The sequence below is a fragment of the Petaurus breviceps genome, unplaced genomic scaffold (assembly GCF_028583685.1).
Source record: "Petaurus breviceps papuanus isolate PSGF00001 unplaced genomic scaffold, PetGlider_PUasm1.0 37, whole genome shotgun sequence".
Lineage (NCBI taxonomy): Eukaryota > Metazoa > Chordata > Mammalia > Diprotodontia > Petauridae > Petaurus > Petaurus breviceps.
This window is the reverse complement of record NW_027186296.1, coordinates 84,434,831-84,460,746: the sequence shown is the minus strand read 5'-3', so window position 1 is coordinate 84,460,746 and position 25,916 is coordinate 84,434,831. Positions and strand designations below refer to the sequence as shown.

The 25,916-nt window shown below is 40.5% G+C and overlaps 1 protein-coding gene across 6 annotated transcripts in view; it reads left to right on the top strand.

Annotated features, from left to right (window-relative positions):
• Window positions 1-25,417, top strand: part of XPNPEP1 (X-prolyl aminopeptidase 1) — a 63,925-nt gene extending 38,508 nt beyond the window's left edge. For all 6 annotated transcript variants that reach the window (XM_069098918.1, XM_069098915.1, XM_069098917.1 and 3 more), the window contains 11 exons: window positions 8,595-8,684; window positions 9,149-9,199; window positions 11,163-11,221; window positions 11,409-11,486; window positions 13,752-13,823; window positions 15,116-15,176; window positions 17,210-17,279; window positions 19,529-19,702; window positions 20,057-20,133; window positions 21,718-21,816; window positions 24,868-25,417. In XM_069098918.1, coding sequence (XP_068955019.1) covers window positions 8,595-8,684; window positions 9,149-9,199; window positions 11,163-11,221; window positions 11,409-11,486; window positions 13,752-13,823; window positions 15,116-15,176; window positions 17,210-17,279; window positions 19,529-19,702; window positions 20,057-20,133; window positions 21,718-21,816; window positions 24,868-24,996 — 960 coding nt within the window. In that variant the 3' untranslated portion in view covers window positions 24,997-25,417. The remainder of the gene's footprint in view (window positions 1-8,594; window positions 8,685-9,148; window positions 9,200-11,162; window positions 11,222-11,408; window positions 11,487-13,751; window positions 13,824-15,115; window positions 15,177-17,209; window positions 17,280-19,528; window positions 19,703-20,056; window positions 20,134-21,717; window positions 21,817-24,867) is intronic.
• Window positions 25,418-25,916: the final 499 nt, after the last annotated feature.

Genomic DNA, 25,916 nt, shown 5'->3' with positions numbered 1-25,916 from the left:
CTCTTTCCCCCTGCTGTCCAGTCATCAGTTTCTTTGGAAACTACTGTCAGCAGAATGTGGTTTTGCCCAATTTCTGTAGAAATAAATTGGACTCAAAGGAGAAAGGGGAGGAAGAACCTAGAAGCCTGGACATGTGACAACCCCCTCTCCTGTCCTCTCCCTCCCCCCAGGAAGAGCTTTTATCTAGGAACAGGGAAATACCACAAACCCTGCAAAGATAATACGGTGAAGGGATTCATTTGCAAGCATACCTTTTCTTTTGAAAAGGACCAGGGTCCAGAGGTGCCAGGCCCCTGTTATCTGAGTGATTGAACTGTGGAGAGGACTGAGTAGTCAGCATAGGTTTTATGCTGTTTGTGGGCTAAGTGGGCAGAGTATTAGAGCATGAATGATGAGTGAATTCTGGACCCTAGGTTGAGGCCCATTCAGTGGACCCTCAACTAGAAGAGATATTATAATACCATCTCTACCAAATAGAGAGGTATTGCAACAGTCCAGGTAAAAAGTGATGAAGGTCTATGGGAGGGTCATTATGGTAAGAATAAAGAGAAGAGAAAGGGGGAGAGAAATCTAGGGGAGATTGATTGGATGAGAGTAGGCAACCAGTTAGATATAGAGAGAGAATAAAAGACTTGTGGACAGTTCCAACTTTGCAAACTTAGTGACTGGAAGGGCTGGGAGGATAGAAATAGAGAAGTCAGGAAGAGGAATGAGTTTAGAGGAAAAGATAATGAGTTTCATTTTGGACATAATAAGTTTGAGATGCCTATGGGACATCTAAGAGTTGTTGTCTAGTGGGCGGTTGTTAATGAAGGAGCTCTGGAGAGAGATGAGGACTGAATGAATGAAATGAATGAATGAATGAATGAATAAGCATTTAGCAGAATCGTCTGCATAGAGATGATAGTTGACTCTTTGGAAGCTGATAATTCACTGAGAGAAAGCACAGAAAGAGAAAAGGAGGGACCATAGAGTAGATCCCTGGAGAATACCCACCCATGGGGGGTGGGGTAAGACTTGGATGTTGATCCTGCAAAGGAGATTGAGAAGATGAGGCAGGTAGGAAGAAAACCACAGAGCAGTATCACAGAAACCCGAAGAGGAGAGACTTTAGAAGGAGGGAGTGATCAACATCGTCAGATTTTGGAGAAGTCTAAAAGGATGAAAACTGGGAAAGGGCATTTGGATTGATGAGTAAGAGATCATTGGGACTTTGGGGAGGATGAAGTCAGAATACAAAGGGGTGAGAATTGAGTGGGAGGTGAGAGAAAGTGGAGGCACACAATGTTGAAGGTTTTTTATTTCTAGGACTTTGGCTGTGAAAGAGAGGAAAGCTATCAGACAACACTTTAATGAAGGTGGTAGGGTCAGATTTTTAAGGATGGGAGAAGTTGGACATGTTTGAAAGCAGAAGGAAAGGCTTCAGGGGGTAAAGAAAGGTTGAAGATTAATTAGATCGGGGATAAGATCAAGTATACAAATCAAGAGATTGGTAGTGGAATTACCTTGAGAATTACCTCATCCTCTGAGATTGGAGCAAGGGGAGGGTGTATGGAATGACACTGAGTAGATTGGGAGGAGAAGGAGCTAATGAAGGACAACCTTCTCTTCCCCCCCATGAAGTTTGAGGCCAGAGCTTGAGAGATAGTGAGAAATGGTAGTGTTATCTTGAGAAAAGGTTTAGAACAATTAACTGTGTTCAGTAGAGGTCAAGAGAAGAGAGTTGATCAGGAAAGAGTGATTGGAATGTAGCAATGAGGGCCTGGAGGAGACTAGAAAACATAAATTTGCAGTGATTAGGGGCTTTCCTCTAGGAGGGCTTAGTAGCATAGAAGCAGAAGTGGAGAAGGTGGAAGGAAAGTAACCCAGGGTTGGGGTTTGGAGAGGGATGAGAAATAATAGGATAATGAAGCTGGGTGGTAGGGGAAGGAGGCATTTTATTGCTTAAAGCTGTGGGGTTTGTTTTTTCTTAAAAAAAAGTTCTTTGTTGGGGCATGTGTTATGCTTCTGATCCCTTTTGTGACTATTAGAATATTTTTTCCTGTTGTAATACTGACACCTACTGTACCAACTAAATATCTTATTTACTCTAATATGTTAGAACGCTCCTTCTGAAGCTAATTTCCTTTTGGTGAAAATAAAAAAGAATAATGATTCAAATTGGATGTTGTCAGTTAAAATTTTTTTTAAACAGAGGTGTTTCTTGTCCTGCTTGGGTAAGGGGTGGTAGTGGTGTGCATAAGGGATATGAGATTGATAATTCTTTCAGGCTTACGTAGCATTTTGAATGATAAGAAGAAATGTAATAGTTTTTTTGAAAGGTGTGATGAACTAACATTGAAGAGACCTGGTTCTTGCTTTATTTATTTTTATTTGAAAATTTATTTTGTTTTATTAATTTGTTTATTTTTACTTTGGGCAAGCCCTCAAGGTGAGAGTGTAGGACTAGGTGATTTTTGAAGTCCCCGAAGTCTTTGAGGCGCTAACATTCTGTGATTATAATTTACTTTGGACAATATCAAGGTGGAATTTTAATTCTTTCCATAATTTACATAGGCCTAATTTTTGAATTTCCTCTAAATTTTCAGGGTCTGTTCTCAATAATCAGTATCTGATGTGGTATGCCAATTATAGTACCATTCCTGGGAAAGAAAGAGAAAGTAATAGAAGGCCTCACTGGCAAGTCCCCACCAGCACTGGGTTCCTGAGATCAGGGAGAGCATTCTGTTCTTTGCATTGATAAAAAACTCACACTGGTAAAGAGCTATGTATCAAATGTGGTCTTTCATTGAACTGATCATTTTTCATTCAATGATTTTCATTGATTTCAATGATCATTCGATGATTTTCATTGATCATTTCAATTGATCATGAGGATCTTTTGGATGCCTACATATCCTGTTAGCAAGCAGAAATCTAGCGCAGTGCTGGCTTTAGGGTAAGCAGTATCCCCTCTCTTTATCCCTAATGGAATGTAAGATCCTTGAATGTGGAGATGATTTCATTTTCTTGTAGTCATATTCCCAGCTCTTAGCACAGTACCTGGTACTTACATGCCTGTTGATAGACTGATTAAGGAGAGATTGAGTCAGAGATTTTCAGAACTGGAAGTGACCTTACTAGGCATCTAGTTCAAACCATTTATCAAAAGAATCCCTACTATTACAGACTCAATAAGGATTCATCCAGGCTTTAATTAAATACCTTTACTGAGATGGAATTAGCTTTCTCTTGAGAAAGTTTGTTCTGCCTTCCTGTAGCTCTGGTTGTTTGGAAGGTTTTCTCTGTTAACTTCAAGCTTAAACTTGCCTTTTTCTAATCCCCATCCACTCTTCTAGTTTTCATTCTGGAACCAAATAGAATAAATCAACTTCCTCTACCACATGCCAGCTTTTTAAGACTTGAAGGCAGTTATGTTCCCCCTTAGCTTCCTTTTCTCAAGGCTAAACATCCCTTAACTTATTCAATTTTTTAAACTTTTTGGAGGGCAATTGGGGTTAAGTAACTTGCCCAAGGTCACATGGCTAGTTTTTGTGTTAAGTGTCTGAGGCTGGATTTGAACTCAGGTCCTCCTGACTCTAGGGCCGGTGCTCTATTCACTGCTCCACCTAGCCGCCCCCCTTAACTGATTATTTTATAGAGCACGGGCCCCTTCACCATTCTGGTTGTACTTCTCTGGGTGCTTTCTAGCTTTTCAAAGTCTTTCTTAAACCAGGGCACCCAGAGCTGAACAGGGGGTCCGAGGTCCAGAGGAACTATAACCTCCTTATTCTTAGAAGTTATGCCTCTCAATATAGCCCAAGAACACAGCGCCCCCCCCCCCTTTTGCTACCATATCACACTGTTAATCATATTGAATTTGCAGCCCACTAAGACTCCAGATTTTTTTCAGATGAATTGCTGTCTGGCTCAGTGCTTCTCCCCCCCCCCTCCGTTTTCTGATGTTGATTTCTTAAATCTAAATTTAAGTTTCCATTTATCCCCATTAAATTTCATCTTATTAGGTTTAGCCCAGTTTTGTAGCCTGTCAAGACCCTTTTGGATCCTGTCATCCTGTGTTTTAGCTGCCCCTCCTAGATTTGTTGCATCTGAAGATTTGAAAAGAATACTATCCGTGGTTTTTTTTTTTTTAATATTTTTAAGCAATCTCGGGGTTAAGTAACTTGCTCAAGGTTACATGGCCAGTTATTTCTGGGTGTGGTGCTGCGTGTCTGAGCCCGGGATTCGATCTCCAGGTCGTCCCAACACTGGAGCCGGTGCTCTTACTCACTGAGTCACCTGGCCGCCCCTAAGCAATTGGGGTTAAGTAACTTGCTTAAGGTTACACGGCCAGGTGTTTCTGGGTGGGTGCTAAGTGTCTGAGCCCGGGATTCGATCTCCAGGTCTTCTCAACACTGGAGCCGGTGCTCTTACTTGCTGTGCTACCTGGCCGCCCCTACTATCCGTGTTTTTAATTCAGTCATAGATAGAAATGTTAAACACCTCAGGCCCAAGGACAGCTCTCCGGTCTATCTACTGCAAATTCCTTTTCAATCTGACAGCAGACTATCAGTATTTCCTCTTTGAGGATGGCTATTCAATGGGTCTGGAATCCATTTGATTGTATGTTCATGTAGCCCACATTCTTCCATCTTTTCCATAAGAATAGCTTGAGATATTTTATTAAATGCTTTGCTAAAACCCAGATAACCTGTGTTACACATTATCCTGGTGTATCAGTTTTAATAGCTTGGTCAAAAAAGGGAAACGGCATTAGTCTGGCATGACCTCTTCTTGATGGAGCCATGCTGGCTCTGTCATCACTGGTTCCTTTTCTTGATGCTTACTAATAATATCATATCATAACAACACACTATATATATATACACATATGTGTGTATACATGCATGCACATGCATTTTGTTACATAATATTCATTTCTGAATATATCCTTTTCTCTCCCCAATCTCCAGCAAGTCATCCCTTTTTAAACAAAGATTTAAAAAGAAAGAGGCAAAACCATTTAGCAAAACCAAACTACACATTGATGATGGCTGACAATATATGCAATATTCCATACCCAGTAGTCCTTTACCTTCCCCCAAAAAAGGGGAACTAAAGCTACATTTTCCCAACCTTTATTCAGGGACAAGCTTGATCATTAGAATCACAGTGACTACTTTCACTATGTCCTTTATATTTACATTGTTGTTTTGTTTGTGTATGTTGTTTTACTGGTTCTGCTTGTGCTTCACTGTACCAGTTCACGTGTCTTTCCATACTTTTCTGAATTCTTAATAATCACAATTTCTTGTGGTGCAGTAATATTCTGTTACATTAATGCATTACTATGTATTTAGCCATTCCCCAGTTGGTGGACATTTAGGTTGCTGGCTACTAGGTCTTTGATGCTCACCCCCTGGTCTCCCTCCTCCCCCCCCCCCCCCTCCCCCCTCTGAAAGGTAACGATCTGCCAACCCCCCCACTGCTGCTAGTGGGAATATTTTGGTGCAGTTAGGGCTCTTTTTTGTTTAACCTTTTTTGTCTTTAACCTCTGGGTTAAAGGTTTTGGATATCTTAGTAACTAATTTTTAATGCATTATTTTAATTTGGATTCTAGAGTGGTTGGACTAGTTCACAGCAGTAGTATACAGGTTATCTCACAGCTATTTCAATGTTGATTATTTCCATCTTCTCCCATCTTTGCCAGTTTGCTGGGTATGAGATGAAACTTCAGAGTTGTTTTTATACGTATTTCTCTTATTATGAGTGATGTGAAGCAATCTTTCATAGCATTTCTAGTAGTTTGGGGGCAGCATGGTACCACAGTGAATAGAGGGCTAGGCCTGGAGTCGGGAAGACCTGAGTTAAAATCTGACCTCAGACACTTACTAGTTGTGTGACCCTGGACAAATTGCTCAATCCTGTTTACCTCAGTTTCCTCACCTGTAAAATGAACTGGAGAAGAAATGGCAAAGAACTCCAGTATCTTTACCAAGAAAATCGCAAATGGGGTCATGAAGAGTCAGACACGACTGAAATGACTGAATAATTTTGTGGTGGGTAAAAGATAAAATGAGGAAACAAAGGTTTGATCTTCTGAACATATTGATTTATTAAGTAATGCATGTCAGTTGCCTAGCACATTGGAACTAGGCCTCTTCCTTGGCTTAGGACTGGACCCCAAGTACAGAGGGAGATAGACTTTTATACATTATAAACAATTAAATAATCAAATAAGACCAATTAACCAGGATAGAATACTAGATAATCTGATTTTTATTTGGAGAAAGGTTAGGGACTTTCTAATCTGGGAAGAGATGAGTGAATAGGTATAATTCCCTGAAATCAGAAAAGGAGGTGTCCTGCTCCTCCCCCCCCCGCCAAGTGTCTGTGAACAATCAAAGGAACAGGGAAACAAGACCTAGTTGATCAATATGGGGTCAGTTTTTAGATAAGTCATATAGGTTACTTGAGATGTACAATTGTGAGAAAACTCCTTGCCAAAGTCTTTGAATCTGACCAGGTTTCTTGTCAGCATAACCTAGGTTTTAGTTAAGGGTCTCTAAATAGCGGGTAGAAGTGGTCCAGTTTTCCAGTCACATAAGGCTAAGATCAAACAGAAGTTTTCTCACAAGACAGAATTTTGACTAGACCCATAATTAAATATATAGGAAACCAGTTCTGGAATTGAGTCACAAGATGGAGTCAGTGTGGTTCATTCATTCCCACAATTAACTGCTTGCTGTCCTAATCCCCTCAGTTCCTGTGGTTTGAAAGTCTTCCTTTGAGAATTATTTGTTCCCAAATAGAGGCTAGTCATCTCTCTCTCTCTTTTTTTTTTTTTTTGGATGGGGGAAGGCAAAGCAATTATGGTTAAGTGACTTGCCCAAGGTCACACAACTATTAAGTGTGTCAAGTGTCTGAGGCTGGATTTGAACTCAAGTCCTCCTAACTCCAGGACACTGATGCTCTCTATTCATTGCACCACCTAGCTACCCCTAAGTCATCTCTTTAATAATGTATCCTAGAATTTTCTCAGGAATTGCAATCAAACTCATTAATTTTTGGTTCGTAGATTCTATTCTTTTCTCTTTTTTTGAAAATCAAGACCACAAAATAGTATCTTATTTTCTGTGATATTTCAGCTGACAGTTTCTGTGGTTTAGCAGTCACATACATCAGTCCCCTCCGGCCCCTGTGTCCCCAACTCAGAGATATATTTGGTTCGCATGACCTGATTCATTAAGAGCAGTTAGTTGCTCCCTTACTATTTATCCTGTATATTAACTTCCTGTTGTCTGTGTTCTGTTCTGTCCCATCCAAAGGTCATTCTCCTTGACAGAGAAAATAGAAGCCAAATAAAAATTAACGAGATCTACCTTCTCTCTCTTTCCATTATCAGTTGTCAGAATACCTATCCCTTCTGTGAGCATAGGATTGGGCCACACCTTTGTATCCATCCCATTGCCCACTTTTCCTTTTTATCTTCCATATATATCTTTTGGAAAGTAAACTTGATTGATATTTTATGTATTTCTATTTCAGATAACATTTCTTTTTCATCTTCTATCACAACCTCTAGAGTTTATGAATCCTGAAATTCCTGTCATTTGCATCCCAGCAACCAGCTCTTCCCTTTATAAATCAGATTTAGAATCAAATTCCCCCTTTTTGGCTCCTCCACCTTTTGAAGGATGAAATTTTCATTAGGGCAAGTTAAGAAAGGGTTATTGCTGCTTTTGGGAAAGAAAGAGTACTGCCCAACAGATGTTTGGAAGACTGAAGTCTTTCATTGTAACCTTCCCATACCCCTATGCTAGGCCTGTGATTTCTTTCTTTAAACTTCTCATGGTGTCTCCTTGTTTGGTCTGTAGTATATTAGGGATATGGTTAGGGACTGTGTGTACCTGTGATGTCTTTAGTATCAGGAACTTCTGAATGATGAAACAACTTCTACTAATATAGTTTAGCCACTTACTACAACTTCCAGTCTTAGAGAATTACTTTGAACATTGAAAGATTAAGTCATTCACTCAATGTCTTATAGCCACTATCTGTCAGAGAAAGGATTTGAACCCAGATCTTCCTGGCTTTAAGGCTAACTCTATATTCATTATGCCACATTGCTTATTCTATAGCATACTATGATGATGAAAATCACATCTATTTATTTTGCCACTGATGTTTACCTGAATGTTCTCCACTATGCTTCCTCTTTCTCTGGTTTTCCTTATTGAATTGGAAGGAACCTTAGAGATCATCTCCTTTGACGTCTTACCCAGCACAGGAATTGCTTCCACAGCGTCCTTAATGGGGTTCAGGCTTCCTTGTTGACATCTCATTTTATTTTACTTTATTTTTGTGTTATGAACAAAAGACTAGTCACTCACTTGTATTATGAACAAAAGACTAGTGTCTCTTATTAGTGCTGGAGTAATAGCCTATTGTAACTATAAAGGGCAAGAATTATTTTCCTTAGCAAGGGGTTCTTTACCACAGTGGTTCTTCAGAGCTTTACTGGGCTCCCTGGGGGTCATTGTTTATGTCCTTTCTGTCTGTGAGTAGAAAGATAACCCTGATGGATTCTAATCAAATGGTGCCTTCTGCTGTAGGAACACCGCTGCTGCATGCCATATACCCCAATATGCATCTCGAAGGCTGTGAAGAATTCCACAGAGTCGGAAGGCATGAGGAGAGCTCACGTGAGTAAAGGTTTAGGATGTGTCTGCAGGCCCACAAGGGGCTTAGCAGTCTCTATGTTGACCCTGAGCCCTGAGTCAGTGAGGCCTTATTAGGGACAGTTTGTGGCTTGCTTGCTCTTTTATTATTGTCACGGTCCATCTTGGTCCAGTATGTGGAATGAATTTTTTTTCTATTTGCCTTGTTTGTTGCAAAGATGGCTAGGAAGCAGGGGAGACTTGGGGTCCTAGTGGCCCTTTTCTGGTCATATCTTTCCTGCAGAACTGTTGTTACTTCCCTTCTCTAAAAAAACAAGATGGGTTCTGCATATTCAAGCATATGTTTTGTGGTACTGCTGAGACGTTTTCAGAGGAGAGTACTTCCTTTGTGGTCCATTAGTTGCCCAAAGCTGGGATTTCCTCTTTCTTTTCTTTCTGTTTCTAATCTCAACATCCATTATACCTCTCTTTTATCATTCTTTGTATAGATCAAAGATGCTGTTGCCCTCTGTGAGCTCTTTAACTGGCTGGAGAAAGAGGTTAGTTCTTTTTTTCCCCCTGTAACATATCTTTGTAGAGCCTATGATGCATCTGTATTTAACATCTGTGTATCTGGAATTCTCTTCCTGCCCTTTAAACCAGGGTTTTAATTCCAAGGCAGAACTCTGCTTGGTTGTTGTACTTTCTAGGATTGGTCCTGGTGATGGGACATTATGAAAAAAAAATTGCTTCCATTTTGAATATTTTGTTAAGGGGGTTCAGAGAAGAGGATGTGGGAGGAGAGGTAAGGTGTGAAAATATTATCTTGGCCAGTCATTTTTCCTTGGTAAGGACTTGCCCTGGAGTGCTCACAATTCCATTGTGTTTGCCCCTATAGAATCCTTCCTTCTATGTATTTTTCAAAATGAAGCCCAGAAGGTTGATTTGTTGCCATTTTTGTTTACAGTCTACTTTTAAATTTGACTGTCCTTTTATGTAGTAGTTAAGATTGCAGGTTGCTAATTGTGAAAGAGCTCTGGATTTGGAGCAAGAAGACCTGAATTTGAGTTCTGGAAGTTAGCATGTGAGCGCCTTGAGAACAGGGACTGTGTTTTTGCCTTTCTTTGTAACTCAAGCACTTAGCATAGTGCCTGGTACCAAGTAAACACTTAGTGCTTACTGACTGACTGATTCTGCCCATTCACTAGCTATGTGACCTTGGACAAGCCCCCGGAACTCTCTGAGCTTCTTTCCCTAACTGCTTTTTGAACATTATAATCCCTGCCCTGACTCATGAAAGATTGTTTTGAAAATTAAATGAAACAGGATACATGAAAGTGCTTTGAAAACCATAAATCCCTGTAGGAATGTGCTTGGATAAGTACTGTTAGGAGCTGAGATTTTATTGGTGTACAGATGCTCTCTTCTGATTCAGATCATACTTTTGCTGTCCCTTAGCAGACTGTTTCATGAGTTACCAGGAAAAGAACTATTAACTTTCTCAAGATGAACACCTCCACATTTATCTAGGCTCATTTGTAGATGGTGGTTGGTTATTGGGTCGTACTTGAAACCTTACCATGTTGGTAGGGCTTATAAGAGCTTGTATTCTATTGACATAACCTAGAACCCAGGGTCACCATTCTACCCGATGAAGATAGGACTTTACTGGAAGTGTTTAGTATTATTTATTCTTCAGAAAAATGCATTAGTGAAGATTAAAATTGGAACAGGTAAGGGTGAGACCTTAGTGATTTAATTCTAATTTAATTTAGTTCTTGACCTAAGATCCTTGAATTTCTTAAAAAAAAAAAATCTTTTTTGGATAACTATTTTGACATAAATTGATTTTCTTTGTGATCCTATGTATTTAAAAAAAATACATTTAACAACATTATTCTGAGAAGAGACTTATAGGCTTCACCAGACTTCCAAATAGGCCTAAGACACAAAAATTAGTTAACCCCCTGATTTATAGCTAGGCCTTAATTTGAGAATAATGAACCTCTGAACTGGCTGCATTATTTATGCTGTATATTTCCATTGGGCTGGAACCAGTTATCATATTTTACGTAATTGTAACTTTGAATAAGGAAATTCAAAAACATGTAATCATTTCAGGGGATTCATTATTCTCACTACTTGGGACTTAACTGTAGTCTGATCCCTAAATTTTATAGATGAAACAGACCTAGAATTTGGGGAATGATTTACTCGTGTTCACTAGCTAGTTTGCATTGAATAAGAATTAGAATCCAGGTTTACTGGCTCCCAGTCCAGAGCTTTTTTCCATCATACAGAGATGAATTTCAGTTCAAGCAATTTAGTTAAATTAGGTGCTTTAAAAATCATGCACACATTCAACTGGAGAGGGCATATTCTGTATCTTTTAGAACTGTATCTATCTGCAATCTGAGACTTTAGAATGAATTAAGCCTTTAGCTTGCCCTTCTTCCTATGTGTGCAAGGTAATTAAATTAAGTTTTAATTTTCCAGATGATTTACTTTCTACTTCCTTGTCAGGTTCCCAAAGGCACTGTGACAGAGATCTCAGCAGCAGACAAGGCAGAGGAATTTCGTAGGTGAGAAATTCCAGTGCTTTTTGGATCTTCTGATCTCCTATTGGATTGTAGGGTAGGCAGACTGAGAGACTGGCAGACTGTGTTTGGGGCATAAGCAAGGAGATGGGTTAAAAAGCAGTCAGTTCCTGAGAGACATCTAGGTGTCTGGTTAGTGCCAGCTGAGACTGACAGAATTTTTCTGTTTCAGGCAGCAGGCTGACTTTGTGGACCTCAGTTTTCCAACGATTTCCAGTACCGGACCCAATGGCGCCATCATTCACTACTCGTAAGGGATATGGAGGAGCCTACCAGTGGCCTTGTTGCTGCTTCCATAGCGGAATCTGATCAGGGGAGAAAAGTTACTTTGTGAGAGGCTGTTAGCACCCATGCTAGAATTTCATCCGGGGTATTAGATTAGGGGAAATACATTATTCCTTTCTTGGGCCTATCCCATTTAGTGGGGAGGGAAGGCTCTTTAGAAGACATTGCCTTTTAGCCTGCTTCTTGTAGTCCCTGGACATAAATAGTAGCATGGGAAGGGCATTGGAAGCCTCTGAAATCAGAGAACTGCATTCAAAACCCATTAATTTCAAAGGATCTTCTCTTGTATACAAATTTGATTTAATTTAATACACCTTTATTAATTGAGTTTAGCAATTATTTATTAAGTACCTACTATGGTCCTAACCCTTAGGGTGTTAGTGGTGTAGAGATGAGTTAGACACAATTCCTTCTCTTAAGGAACCTACAGTCTTATTGGGGGTGATAAGATGCATATACAGATAATGATAATACAAGTTAGACCAGAATAAGCTGTTCCAAGGTCTGAGGAAGAAAAGGCCATCTTGGAAATGGGGACCTCAGTTCCAGGATTGTCAGTAGGAGTCAGTCAGCCCCAGGGCATTCTCTTTCTCTTTCTTTTCTATTTTTATGACTTTTTAAAAAAATTTTATAGCCATATCTGGATAGCCATCCCATAATTGCAATAAGATTAATTATTAATTAATTTCATCCATTAATTATTATATAAACATTCCTCATTATTGTGAGGTGATATTTGTAAAAGAGCTTAGCACAATTCCTGGCACATAGTAGGTGCTTAATAAATGTTTATTCCTTTCCCTGCCTCCTCACCCACCTCAGTTGCAGAAATGATCCTTCCTTTGTAATGAAAAACCATTAATTAAGCAAAACCAACCCACTCTGATTCTCTCTGACAGCATATTAATGTCCAACTCTTCATGATCCCATGGACTAAAGCACATCCACACTATCCATGGGATTTTCTTGGCAAAGATGCTGGAGTAGTTTGCCATTTCCTTCTCCAGTGGATTAAAGCAAACAGAGGTTGAATGACTTGCCCAGAGTCACACAAGTTAGTAAGTGAGGTTGGATTTGAACTCATGAATTCCTGACTCCAGCCCCAGTACTCTATCCATTGAGTCACCTAGCTGCCTGTAGGTCAGTGTATAGTGGATTGGGAATATGTAGTCTGAGTGTTTTTCCCACCTCTCTGCAGAAGGGAGTAATGTCACATCAGTTGTTTTGTTCATTATCTGAGAGAATGGCATTTTCAGGTCTATTGTATTTCCTCAGTGCATATGCTGCATACTTAGGCATCGGTATATTTTTTGGAATGCTGTTTAGGGGATATGAACTGTAAAGAGTTAAATTACCCTCTCCCCATCCTCCCCTCAAAAAAACAAAACAAAACCCAAGACAAAACCAAGACAAACCTCAACCTTTAAACCATACAAACAACCTTTAAAAATTGTGTCGGTTTCTTTTCCAAGTTCAACTCAGATTGTGAATTTTCCTAGCAGACATGACCTGAAAATTGTGTTCAGTTGTAATGGACTATTACAGTGACTTTAGGATTTTTCATGATTTCAGACTTTAGTGATGTTACTAATGTGTCAATGACATTGAAATAACTTGGATGCTGATAGCTTTTTTTTCATATCTTAGTTCCACGTTATGAATGTGTTCTATAATCCCACTGTTTACTAGCAGAAACACAGAGAACACACACACTTTTTTAGACCTGGAAAAAATAAATAGTGCTTGCATCATGATCTTGGAAAGAAAAATGTGTTAAGTGTTGAGGACTGAGAATGGGGGTGTGTGTGTGATAATGCTGTGCTAAATAGAAGATAAAGATCTCTAAGAACAATGGGTCCCTCTGGTGATGGACCCACTAGAAACCATCCTTATCTAGCCAGATAATGTGAAAGGGCAAAGCTGGTTGACTTCTACATGGAGTTATACCAAGAAATCTAGAATTTTTCTTGATTGGTGAAGGCAAAAAGCAAGTACAACTTATGGAATAAGACTTTTGGGACCTCTTTTAACACATTTCAGTTCCAATCACTAAATATTTGAGCACATAGAATGTTGCCCAGAAATTTATCCGCCCCCGAGGGTGATCTAAAGATGTATATTACATGGTCTCTCATGTTGGGATGACTGAAGTCTAGTTGGGGAGAGGTTTGATTCTCCAGTTGATAGGATAAGAATAGCTGGAATAATTAACTTTTATTTACTTTCTTAGGCCAGTCCCAGAGACGAATAGAACGTTATCCCTGAATGAAGTATACCTTATAGACTCAGGAGCCCAGTATAAGTAAGTAACTTGGAAAATTTGAGTCTGTCAATACCAGGGGAATTTATAACCCAGTTACTTAACTCCAGCTGAAAGCTCTTTCTCCATTTTGTATTTCCTCCCAGTGGTAGACCCTTCCATGACTTATCCCTTTCCCTTGAAATGTCCCAGTTGTGTTTCCATTCCCACAGAGGAGAGTTTGGTAGGAATATTAGTCACCAGCAAGAAGCTATTTGATGTTCATAAACAACCACGCTTCTAGGAATTATTTGAAACTTCTTTGGCCCAGGCCATAAATAATGGGTAACAGCTGACTTGGAGCCCTCAAGAAATGAGGAGGCATACTTGTGAAGCTCTGAATGGTTCAATCTTGTCACTTGTTATATACACAATTGACCTCCATGTTGGGCTCCTAGAAGAGAATTAGCTGAGATTTGAGTCAGCTTTCATGTGGGAGGATGTGAGAGAGGGAGGGAGAGCATATGCATAAATTAAGGAGCATATGTATGTGTGACTAATTGCTGGTGATTTGAGACACACCCTAGAGCAGTAACTTTTAATGCCTCATTCCCAAATGAAATGGAGGTTGATGATAATAGAAAACTTAATTAAGAAACCATCCTTTTATCCTGTTAACTTAGAAAATACAATTTTCCAGTTGAATTAATGGACTAGCTATTAGTAATAATATCCTATGATTGAAGGTGTGGGGTTGGCACAGGTAATGGCATAGGTAATAGGTTCTCTCAGCACATAAAGCATGTATTTTATCTATTACAATATGTGAGGGGCTTGTGTGTGGTGGGGAGAGGGAGACAGGAGGCCTTGATTCTTATCTTAGGATTGCTGCTAACTGAATGTGTGGCTTTAGGCAAATTATTTTTCTTCTCTCTGGGTCTCAGTTGTCCTCATTTATGAGTTGAGTTGAAGCTGGACCAAGTGATATCTCCCAAGTCCCTTTTATCTCTGATTTTTTGTTCTCTGAATGACAGTGCTTTCAGGCACCCAGGGTCTCTCCTTTATGCATACCTCCATGTTTTAGTTTGAGGCATTGAACCTCCAGTCCCTATTCACCTTGGGCAGTCCCAGCTGGGATATTTGCATTCTGCCTGCTACAGGATGCAAGCTTCTCTCTCATTAGAGGCATCTCCTACCAAATAGTTGATTTATCCTGGGCCAAGAGTGCTGTTTCAGGATGCTGCCTGAGCACATTCCCACTTCGGGTACATTTGTAGATAGAGTGAACTTCCTCTTCCTTTTCAACAAATGCTGGGATTGATTTTCAACTTGTTTTTGTCCTTCCTTTTGGAAAGGGATGGAACAACGGATGTGACACGGACTATGCACTTTGGGACCCCATCAGCGTATGAAAAGGTAAGGCCTTCCAGGATATAGTGATAAAGAATTTGAAAGCTTCTTCTGATTTTTTTTTTAACAAGGATCATCACTTTTATGAAAGAGATTCTGGAAATCAGTAAAATTATATGTAGGTCAGTGAAATAGCTCGTTACCATGGAGCCAGGATTACCAGCTTTATGAGGTCGTTTGATTGATTATTAAAGCCCAGAATGTTTGCAGAGATTTTAAAGGTTCTTTCTTAAGGTCAAGGTGACAAAGACTACTTTGTTTCTGCCTGGTAGTCTTGACATGTTGAATCACTGAGGACAATGGTTCTTTCTAGTGATGGACTCTTGTCTCCTGAGGGTTGATTTTTTTTTTTATTGAGTCTTGAAATTTTCCGACTTTTCTTTGTAAAATTTTATTTTATTTTTATGATACATTCTGCTTTTACATTGCATTCATTTCTGAATATATTTCTCCCCTACGCATCCAGCCTTCCCCTCATAACAAAGATTAAAAAAGAATAAAAAAAGAGAATATGTGCCATTTCATATTCATGGTACTCTTATCTACTGTAAAGAAAGGAGGAAAGCACATCTTCTTATCTCTTTTTGGCCAAGTAGGTTTGATTTCAAAATCTCCAGAATTCATTTACATCTTACCTGGTTAGGTCTTATCCCAGATACTGGCGCTGTTGTGTTTCTGTTACCATGTGTATAGTTCTTTACAAAAGCGACGACTTTCCTAGACCAAGGTCAGTAGGTAGGGTGGAATTCTGCTGGAACCTGGGTTCACAAAATACAGAGGAGCAAACATCTATTAATACTTGTTGTATGCCAGGCCCTGCACTAGATGCTTTAGAAATATTTCATTTGAGCTCGCTTCCTAAGTTGATTTCTCTTGTCTCTAGCCACTTTCACTGTTTCATTTTGAAAACTGGCCCTCTGGAAAGAACTCAGTTTTAGCACTGAGCTCTTGGTGTGGCTCTCTAAAGTAAGGTGTCATTGTTTGGAGGCCATGCAAAGATCACTGAACTAAGGGGAGACTTGGGTTCAAGCTTGGCCCCAGGGAAAAGATAAGAAGATACTTCTCCTTCTTTGCAGAGGTGGGTGGGATTCATGTATTTACCAGACTTGGTTGATAATTTGGGCTGTTTTTTCTTGCCTCTTATTCTTTTTTTTTCCTTTTAGGAGGGCAGTTGGGGTTGTGACTTGCCCAAAGTCACACGGCTAGTAAGTGTGTCAAGTGTCTGAGGCCGGATTTGGACTCAGATCCTCCTGATTCCAGGGCCGGTGCTCTATTCACTATGCCACCTAGCCGCCCCCCTCTTATTCTTTATTACAAGGTGTAGGACTCAGGGGTGGGGAATCTTTGGCCTCAAGGTCACATGTGGCTTTCTAGGTCCTTGGGTGACCTTTGACTTTCCTCTTTGACTGAATCCAAACTTCACAGAACACATCCCCTTAATAAAAAGATTTGTTTTGTAAAACTTGAGCTCAATTAAAAGATGTACCTAAGGCCTTAGAGGGCCACATGTGGCCTTGAGGCCACAGTTCCCCACCCCTGTTGATAGTGTAGGGGAGGGGATGGAAATAAGATATATTCAGGAACAAAGTAATTATTAAAAGTTATGATTAAAATTTTTTAAAGAGACAACCTGGTTTCTAGTCTTGGTTTTACCACTTGGTAGCTCTTGCAAGTCATTTCTCCTCAGCTATAAAAGGGGGCAAAAATCTACGATCTAATCGATCTGGTTGATCTGATAGAATGAGTTCATCATATGTGTCCTCCCTATCTCAGAGTATTGGTGTAATAACGTACCTGTTAAGTGTGGTTCTTGTTGTTGTCTCCCTGGAGTGTTTCTCTTATAAGTTCATTTTTTAAAGGGATTCTGGAAAATCACTTTAATGACCTAGGTCTCCCCTTTTTCCTTTTCCCCGTGGTTTTCTGCATGATATCTAAGTGTCCAGACCCACAGGACAGGAAGGAGCTTGCTCTTTCTCCTCATCCCTGCCTATAGGTAATGCCCTGGGCTCCCATTGCTCACTAGAATTTCTGTTTTGCAGGAATGCTTCACGTATGTCCTCAAGGGTCACATAGCTGTGAGTGCCGCCATCTTCCCAACTGGAACCAAAGGTAAGTGATTGTGCCTACCATTTAGCATGGACATTGAAGGCTTTTTCTTTTTTGTGGGATTGTAGCACAGATTAATGAATAGCCTTTTACAACCAGCAAGTACTGGATTCTCTAAATTCAGATGGAGAGAGATGTCCTTTTACTGATCAGGACCATGTTTTAAGAGCTCTCTTAATTGGAAGATATATTCCATAAACATGGAAGGGAAGACTCAAGAAAACCCATGTTGCCTTGGGCAAATCACTTAACCTTCCAGAGTCTTCACTCTTTCCACTCTACCATGCTGAGTTAAATAGTGCTTTGGGTGAAAAGAAATTGGAAAGCAAAATAGTATTGTGATTATTTTCATATTGTGTGCATGTATTATTGTGTGATGTGAAGGAGGCAGAGTGGTCTCATTCAAAGAGTGCTGGATTTTGAGTTTAAATTCCCAATGGGTTCAAGTCTTGACTGTCACTGAATAGCTGTGGAAGCTTAGCAAGTCACTTAACCTTTATGGGCCCCATTTCCTTCGTCTGATAAGAGGAGAGTGTTATATTGTTATTCAGACTTAGCACAGTGACTGCAACATAGTTAGTGCTTAATAAATCCTTGACTGACTGATACCACCTGCTTCTAGGATTGTTGGGAGGATTAGATGAGATCTCTGTAAAAGGAATGATCTTGGATTCAGATTACGGCTTAATGAGAGCTGTTCATGCCTGTGCCTTCTGGAAACCTTAGTTTTCTCATCTGAAAACGGGATGAAAAGCCTTGTTCACTGATTTGGGAAGAGGAAAGCACTTGCAAATCAAAAAGTGCTAAGTACTGCCAACATGTGTTATTGTTTTGCAACCAACTCTAAAGTGCTACATTCAATTCAGCAAATATTTTTTCATTCAGTTTTATTTTATTTTTCTCAATTATATGTAAAAAACATTTGTTTTTTAAGATTTTGAGTTCCAAGTTTTCTACCTCCCCTTTCCCCTTCCTTGAGAAGGCAAGCAATTTGATATAGATTATACATGTGTAGTCATGCAAACCATTTCCATATTAGCCACATTGCAGCAAATATTTTTAAAAAAATCATTTTATATTGAGATATTTTGTCTTACTATCTCATTCATTTCTAGCCTCTCCCTTTCTCAATCTCATCTCCTATCCCCCTTCTCCAAACCTTATTTAACTTATGGCAGAGAGAAATGTCTAAAAATATTTTAGTGGAAAAAAAGAAGCTGACATATCTGATACAGAGACCATATGACAATGTGTAACACCATTATTATAGGAGGCCCCTAACCCTTTTGATACAGGGAGGGAAGTGTTTGCTTCAATATCTGTTCTGGGACCATCATTGCCTTTATAGTTTCTCATGTAAATCATCCTTTTCATTCTCATTTATATGACAACATTTATTAAGCTCCTACTAAGTCGTACTAGGTTCTGGGAAGTCAATAAGACCTCATGCCTATATTCATGGAGCTTCTGATCTAGTAAGGAAATATAAGGACAGCCACAATTTAATATAAAGGTGAACAAGAAAAATCAAAGTATTATGGAAAGTCTGATCATTTTGAAATAGGGGGATCAGGAAAAGTTTTATGGTGGAGGGTGTTCCTGGCTTTGAGACAGGTTGAGATGCACCTTGAATGACAGCCAGGCTTTCAATAGGTAGAGGTACCATTTTCTTTTTTGGAGGGGAAGGCAAGGCAGTTGGGGTTGTGACTTGCCCAAGGTCACACAGCTAGTAAGTGTTAAGTGTCTGAGGCCATATTTGAACTCAGGTCCTCCTGACTCCAGAGGCAGTGCTCTATTCACTGTGCCACGTAGCTGCCCAAGATACCATTTTCTTTCATGAGCATTAGTACTTTGGAGGGTGGGAGATTAGATTCCAAAATTATATTGCAGCCTGTGTTTCATACATAGTGTAAAGTTTGCCATGTTATACTAATTTGCAGATAACCTTGGTTTATGAATTACTTTAGCTTTACAAAACACTTTCCTTAACCCCAGTGACATATTTATGCCACTAGTATTTTTTTCTGTTTGACAGATGAAGACATTGAGGTTCAGAAGGGTTAAAGTGGCCTGTCATACAGCTAGTAAGGGAATAGACTTGGACTAGACCCTAGATCTCTGTGGAACAAGCCCAATTTTCTTTCTACTCTCACATTGCCTCTTAATGGTGACATGCTATTATGCATTTATACTATTATACTATTATGCAATATACTACTATCATAGTAAAGGAATTCATTCTGATTCCTCAGGCCACCTCCTTGATTCCTTTGCTCGTTCTGCCTTATGGGACTCTGGCCTGGATTACCTGCATGGGACAGGTCATGGTGTGGGCTCCTTCCTGAATGTTCATGAGGGTCCTTGTGGCATCAGTTACAAAACTTTCTCTGATGAGCCGCTGGAGGCTGGCATGATCGTTACTGATGGTAAGTAGTGTATGACTCTCTCCCCATGATTTCACTCCATGTTAATGGTATGCATAGGTTGACTCAAGATCCAGTGCAGGGAGAAGAGCAGTTTCCTATTCTTCTCCAGTGTTCAGTTTATAAGTGACCTGGGTTGATAGGTCAAGAAGTTGGGGAGAGGGGAAGGAGGGTGAACTCTAGTCATTTTCTCAGCTATTAGAAGAGATGACTGAGCCATAGGGCATGCCACTGTGATTTCTGTTTTTTCAAATGGACCTCAAAATGCTTGGAAAAGACTCTGCCTAGGGGCAGGGTCCTGGAAGAGATTGTTGATCCCGTAGATTAGCACCAGCTGATTATCTTGTGTCTCCACAGAACCTGGGTATTATGAAGATGGCTCTTTTGGAATCCGAATTGAGAATGTTGTACTAGTGGTTTCAACAAAGACCAAGGTGAGTTTGCTTGTAAACCTCTCCTGATCCCTTCCACCCCCAGCTCCTTGAGAGTCTAAAACCTTCCATGCTGTCAGAACCCTGAAGAAAAGGCATGCTTTTTCTGTGTTTTGGACTGGGAGCATCTTAGTAATTGAACTTTTTCTTTTCCCTGAATTTTGTTGCCTTTTGGAACATCCTTCAGATTCTTCTTTGTAAAATTCTAGAAACTCAAGACTCTGCTAACTAAAGTGTGTGAATATAGGCCTGGCATATGACTGTGTGTGACTATAATGATCAGGGTTCTATTTAGTTTGCTATCACATAGCTGCAGATATGTTTATTCATACTGTCCCTGTACCAGAGCCTAGCTGGACAGGTAGAAGTTTGTCTTATACCAAGTACCTGTGTTATAGAGAGATTCATGTATATTAAGGAGGCTTTAATCAAAGACTTGCTTAACTCTTAGGCGGTTGATAATACTTCTGGAAAATGTCACATTGTAGGGATGGGTGTCTACAATCCCTCGTTCCTGGAGGCCAGGCTTATCAGGAGTTTTTCACCCCTAAAGCAGAAAGTTTGTGTGAAGTACATCTGTCCCTGAAGGTCCTGCCATGTCAGGCATTGTACGGTGCCAAACAAGGAAAAAGGATACTTTTGATTTAGGAGACTTGCTTTATAGGTAAAAGTGCCGTTGGTTTAAGTATTAACCTTTTGGAGAATTAACCTTAGCTATGACCTCCTGCACCAAAGCTGAATATAACGTTGGTCACTGAATGGTCTCCTTATTCTCATCCTTCTCCACTATTCTTTATCGTTCCGTGTTGTTATTATAAAATATCTCTCATCATGAAATGAGTTGTTAGTCCTTCATTTCCAAAGAAGAACATAAGATCTTAGATCCGGGACATAAGGGTACCTGAGAGTCCCCTTAATCCAAACCTCCCATTTTACAGCTGAGGGAGGTGGAGTGACTGGTATGAAAACTCACTGGTAGTTAGTAAGCACCAGGTGCAGGATTTGAACCCAGGTGCTCTAACTCCAGAGATGAGACATTGACCAAATTGTTTAGTTCAGATTTCTGTAGGGCACAAAACCAGGGTTACCCTTTCCCTAGAAACTTGTATATTTACTATAGTTAGTCTAGGGCTTTGTGGGTAGAGATCAATCAATCAACAAGCCTCTTCAGATGCTTTGCTTGTAATTAGGAAGACCTTGTTTGCAATCCCAAGTTAGACAGTCACGAGCTGTGGCTATGTGACCCTGGGCAAGCCACCTAAATCTTCTCTCAGTCTTGGATTCCTCACCTGTAAAATGGGGACAATAATAGCACCTGTTGTACCAGGTAGTTGTGAGGATCAAATGAAATTATTCATATAAAAGTACTTTGCAAACCTGAAAACTTAAATAAGTATCAGCTATTACTATTATCCTCACTAAAAATGGGAATTGGCTTACTACACATTTCTTCTTGGTCACTTCTAATCTGAGCTGAGCCTGCTGAGGCATTCTCATGATGTTGTTTCCCAGAAAATACATCATGATAGTGGCACTCTGGTTTAAGGGATTAAAAGTTCTTGTTTCCTTCCTTCCTTCCTCCCACAGTATAACTTCAATAACCGAGGAAGCTTGACCTTTGATCCCCTGACATTGGTTCCGATACAGACCAAGATGATAGATGTGGACTTACTGACACAAAAAGAGGTAAGATTGAGGGCATTGGGACTTGCTGGTGGGGATACTTTCTCACTCTTTTTTTTTTTTCCCATTTCTTAATAGAGGGAGCCAATCTTCATTTTCCAAATCAGAATATTTTAGGTTATTCAGGGGCAAGAGTTTAAAGAATATTGTAAAAAAAAAAACTACATGGCTGAGAATTGAAGACCTGCTAGTTGTATTGCAGACCTACTGTGTGGCTTTGGGAAATCTTTGTTTTTCTTTTTCAGGCTTAGTTTCCCCCTGTAAAATGAGATGGTCAGACCAGATGACCTCTGTGGTCCCCACGGGACCTCTGATTCCCTTTTTGTCTGCTGGGCCACTGGCAAATGAACATTGTGGCTTCATTAGTTTCCCCATATGTAGGGCCAGCTGCCTGTGGTTTATGAAACACAGAGAAAATGGAGTACTGAGGACTTTTATTGTGCTGCTGACTCTCTGTTAGGCTTTCCTGCTTAGGAGGAGACAAGCTATTAGTAGTTGTGGTTGTAATTGTACTGAGTATATACCCACATGGTGACAAATTTGACATTCCTATTCTGGAACATGATTCTCACTTGTCAAGCCCAGAAGTATCAAAGTACCTTGTCATCTTAGCATGGCACTGGCAAGCAGGATGGCAATACTAGGCAAGGTGCCAGTAGTAGCTGGAGCTACACTTGAAGGATCAGATGGCTCCGATGTCACAGGAGTCAACAGATGCAGAGTCTGTGTCCTCAAGGGAAGCTTGAGAAGAGTTAAGTAGGAATGAAAGGTCAGAGCAGAGTCAGAGGGCAGAACCAACTGGCGTCAGGACATGAAGACCCATGCAGGCCATGACAAATGCCAGGTAAAAAACTGAGCAGGTAAGACAGGACCAGAGATTTTAGAGCCCAGAGGGTAAAGCAGAGTAGAAAATAGTTAATATCCAGGAGATTTCTCTAGGGTGAGCCTTTGCCTAGAAGCTTGTCTATGAATACTGTTAAAGCTGTCTACTTTACTGTAGTTAATCTAGGGCTTTGTGGTTAGAGAGCAGTCAGTCAACAAGCATTTATTAAATGCTTTCTAAATGTGCTGGGCATTGTCCTGAGCACTAGGGATACACATACAACAGAAAGAAGGAAAGTCCTTGTCCTTGGAGAGTTAGCACCCTAATGAGGAAGACGACATGTCAATAGAAGAGGGGTGGAGTGAGACTGGATGAAGGGCACCATTTCAGGGGCATGGTAGAGAGCAATGAAGATGTTGCTGGCCCAGGCACCCTCTTCAGTGGAAGTTCTAGGAGGAGCCAGAGGGGTAGAGCATCCTTCCAATGGGAGAATTCCAGGGCTGGAGTGAACGTCCAAGATGAAGGAGTTTCTGGGATGTGGGAGAGAAATTCTTGAATGCAGCCTGGAGAGGAAAACAAGGACATTTAGTTCAAGAGGGAAGTAAGGGATGGAGAAAACATTCTAATATCTTTCCTGCATGAATGAAATATGATCTCATGTAGAAAACGTGGTGTTGGGGCCTTTGCTGATTCTGTCTGTCCTTTCCATCGGATTATCTGACTTTCAACCCTTTTCACATTTGCTTTGTTAGGGGAGCAGGGGGAAGAAAGAGAGTGATCTTAGGAAGTGTGATTTGGGAACCTAGTTTGTCCTCTCTGCTACAGAAACTTGCCACCAATCATCCTCACGGTTGGAATGGATGTTATGTCATTGGACAGCTCTGTAGTGTGTCTCAGAATGGTGGTGAGATGGTGATCCTCACAGAGCAAGGAAATGACACCATTAGACTGGAGGGAGATAGCCCAGAACTGACCAGACCTTGCAGCTGCTCCAGTGTGACTGGATTTTCCTGTCTCCCTCCAAGTGCTTCATGGCTCTATGAGGGCAGAGTTATGAAGGATAGTTTCTGCACACCAGATGGGGAAGCCCTGCTTCTCCTTGTTTATGTGTATGGCCCTCAAATCCTGCCTCAGAGACTTACTCACTGTGTGACTCATGGCAAGTCACTTAACTACTCTCAATCCCAGTTTTCCCATCTGTAAAATTGAAAGAATTATTGCTAGTAATTATATAGTGATTTAAGGTTTACAAAACACTTTAAAATATCTCATTTTATCTTCAATACCACCCTGCGAGGTGGGAATTATTTTTATCCCTATTTTACAAATGGGGAAACCAAGGCATGTGTTAAGTAACTTGCCCAGGGTCATACAACTAGTAAGTGTCTTAGGTCTCTCACCTCCAATACTCTCAGCTCTAAGAAGCTGTAGAATTCAAATTGACCCCACACCCTGATAAAACAGGGACTGGCAAGCAGGATGGGAATACTAGGCAAGATCTTGGCAGGTGGGCTAAACCAGGTTGAGGGTAACTGGCAAACCCATCAGTGAGTTAGAGGGATGTTTACCTCACACATGTAAAGACTTCCCCTGGTGGAATGGCCTGATGAGAACAATTTTGTTCAATGGCCATGAAGGCAGCTGAAGCAGGCATTGTGGAGCACTTAGAGCTTGGTCAGACATCAAAGGCATCTGAGGTTATCCACTGCATCCTGGGCCATTGCTAGTTCTCTTGACTTTGGTCCTGCCACTGGACTTTGATGACTCTGAAAGAAACAGTGAGGCTGATGACTTTGTGTAACCCTGCCTCACTTAAATCCAATTCATGCACAAGTCAAGACATCACAACAATAAGTGTTTGAGGATGGATTTGAACTTGGATGTTCTTGTTTCCAGGTTTAGTGCCGACCTTAAAGCTCTATATAAATGTTGGCAATTATTATTACTGTGTGCTTGTTGAAGGCAGGTTCTGTGTGTGGAGGCTGTTGTGCTCCTCTGAATTATGGCCCTCAGCCAGTGCCTTCTCTCCTCAGGTACCTGAATTCATTACCTTCTCCACTTTGCTAACATTTTAGCTCCTTCCTTTTGTGGTGGGCTTACCTTTTCTCAGGGACTCTCTTCTGATCCCTTGTGCCCAAAATATGGCCTTTGCCCATAGTAGGTACTAAGTTGTATATTCATTGGATATAGGAGTGAATAAGTTTCTCTGTTCTTTTTTTTTTTTTTTGCAGTGTGACTGGCTCAACGATTATCATAAAACCTGCAGGGAAGTGATTGGGAAGGAACTGCAGAAGCAGGGGCGACAGGAAGCCCTGGAGTGGCTCATCAGAGAAACAAACCCAATTTCCTTACGACACTAACGCCACTTGATTTTTTTTGTTTGTTTTTGGGAATGAAATAAATATGGCACATTCCTGATACCTTTTGACTTCCCCTTTGTTGCCCCTGCTCCCTTTTCTCCGACTCCAAGAAGAACTGAAAATCTTCTTTGATAGCCCCTTGGAAAAACACTTGTTCTTTTTTTTTTTTTGTAAGAAATTGTTGAGAATAAGCCAAGAGTAAAATTGCTGCGCCGTGAGTACAGGTGCCTCAAAACCAAACACACGGTCAGGGTTTGCCCGCAGGAAGCCCCTGCACGCTGGCCGGTCACCGTGAAACAATCACTGCTCTTTGACAGGATCCGGTTCCAGGTTCCAGGTGCTAGCGTGTTTTTCGTGATAACTGCAATGCTCATGAAGATATATTTATGATCAATGAATAAAAAAAATAGCAAAACTGTGACTGACTGTAGTCTTCTATTCTCTTCTCCCCTCCTCCCTGCCATGGTGCCATTTGCTTACCAGTTCACACAAACTGTTTTCTGGTATGGCCTTCTTCTGTGGCAAGCCCTTGGATAGGAAGACACCATGGAGGAAAGCTCTGACCAGGCCAACACCATTCATTTAACACATTTATTTAATGTGTTGTCCCTATTAGATGACATAGTATCTTGACTCTTCACTGAAGCAATCCTAGCAGAGTTTAGCTCTTGGGGCAGCTGGAGCATTTGAAGGGGAATCACTATTAAAAGACACTATTGATTGGTCCCCATTTACTGAGCAGGAGTAGTGTGGGTCCAAGCTACCTAGAGAAACGGCAACAAAGTATGACTGACCACGTGATAGCATGGTCCTAACTTGGATTAAGTGCCCTCCAAACTAGTCAGCCTGGCTTCTTTTTCCAAAGATCACCAAATCCCTTTAACATCCTGTGCAGCATGGAAGAAGTATAAGCCATCTCA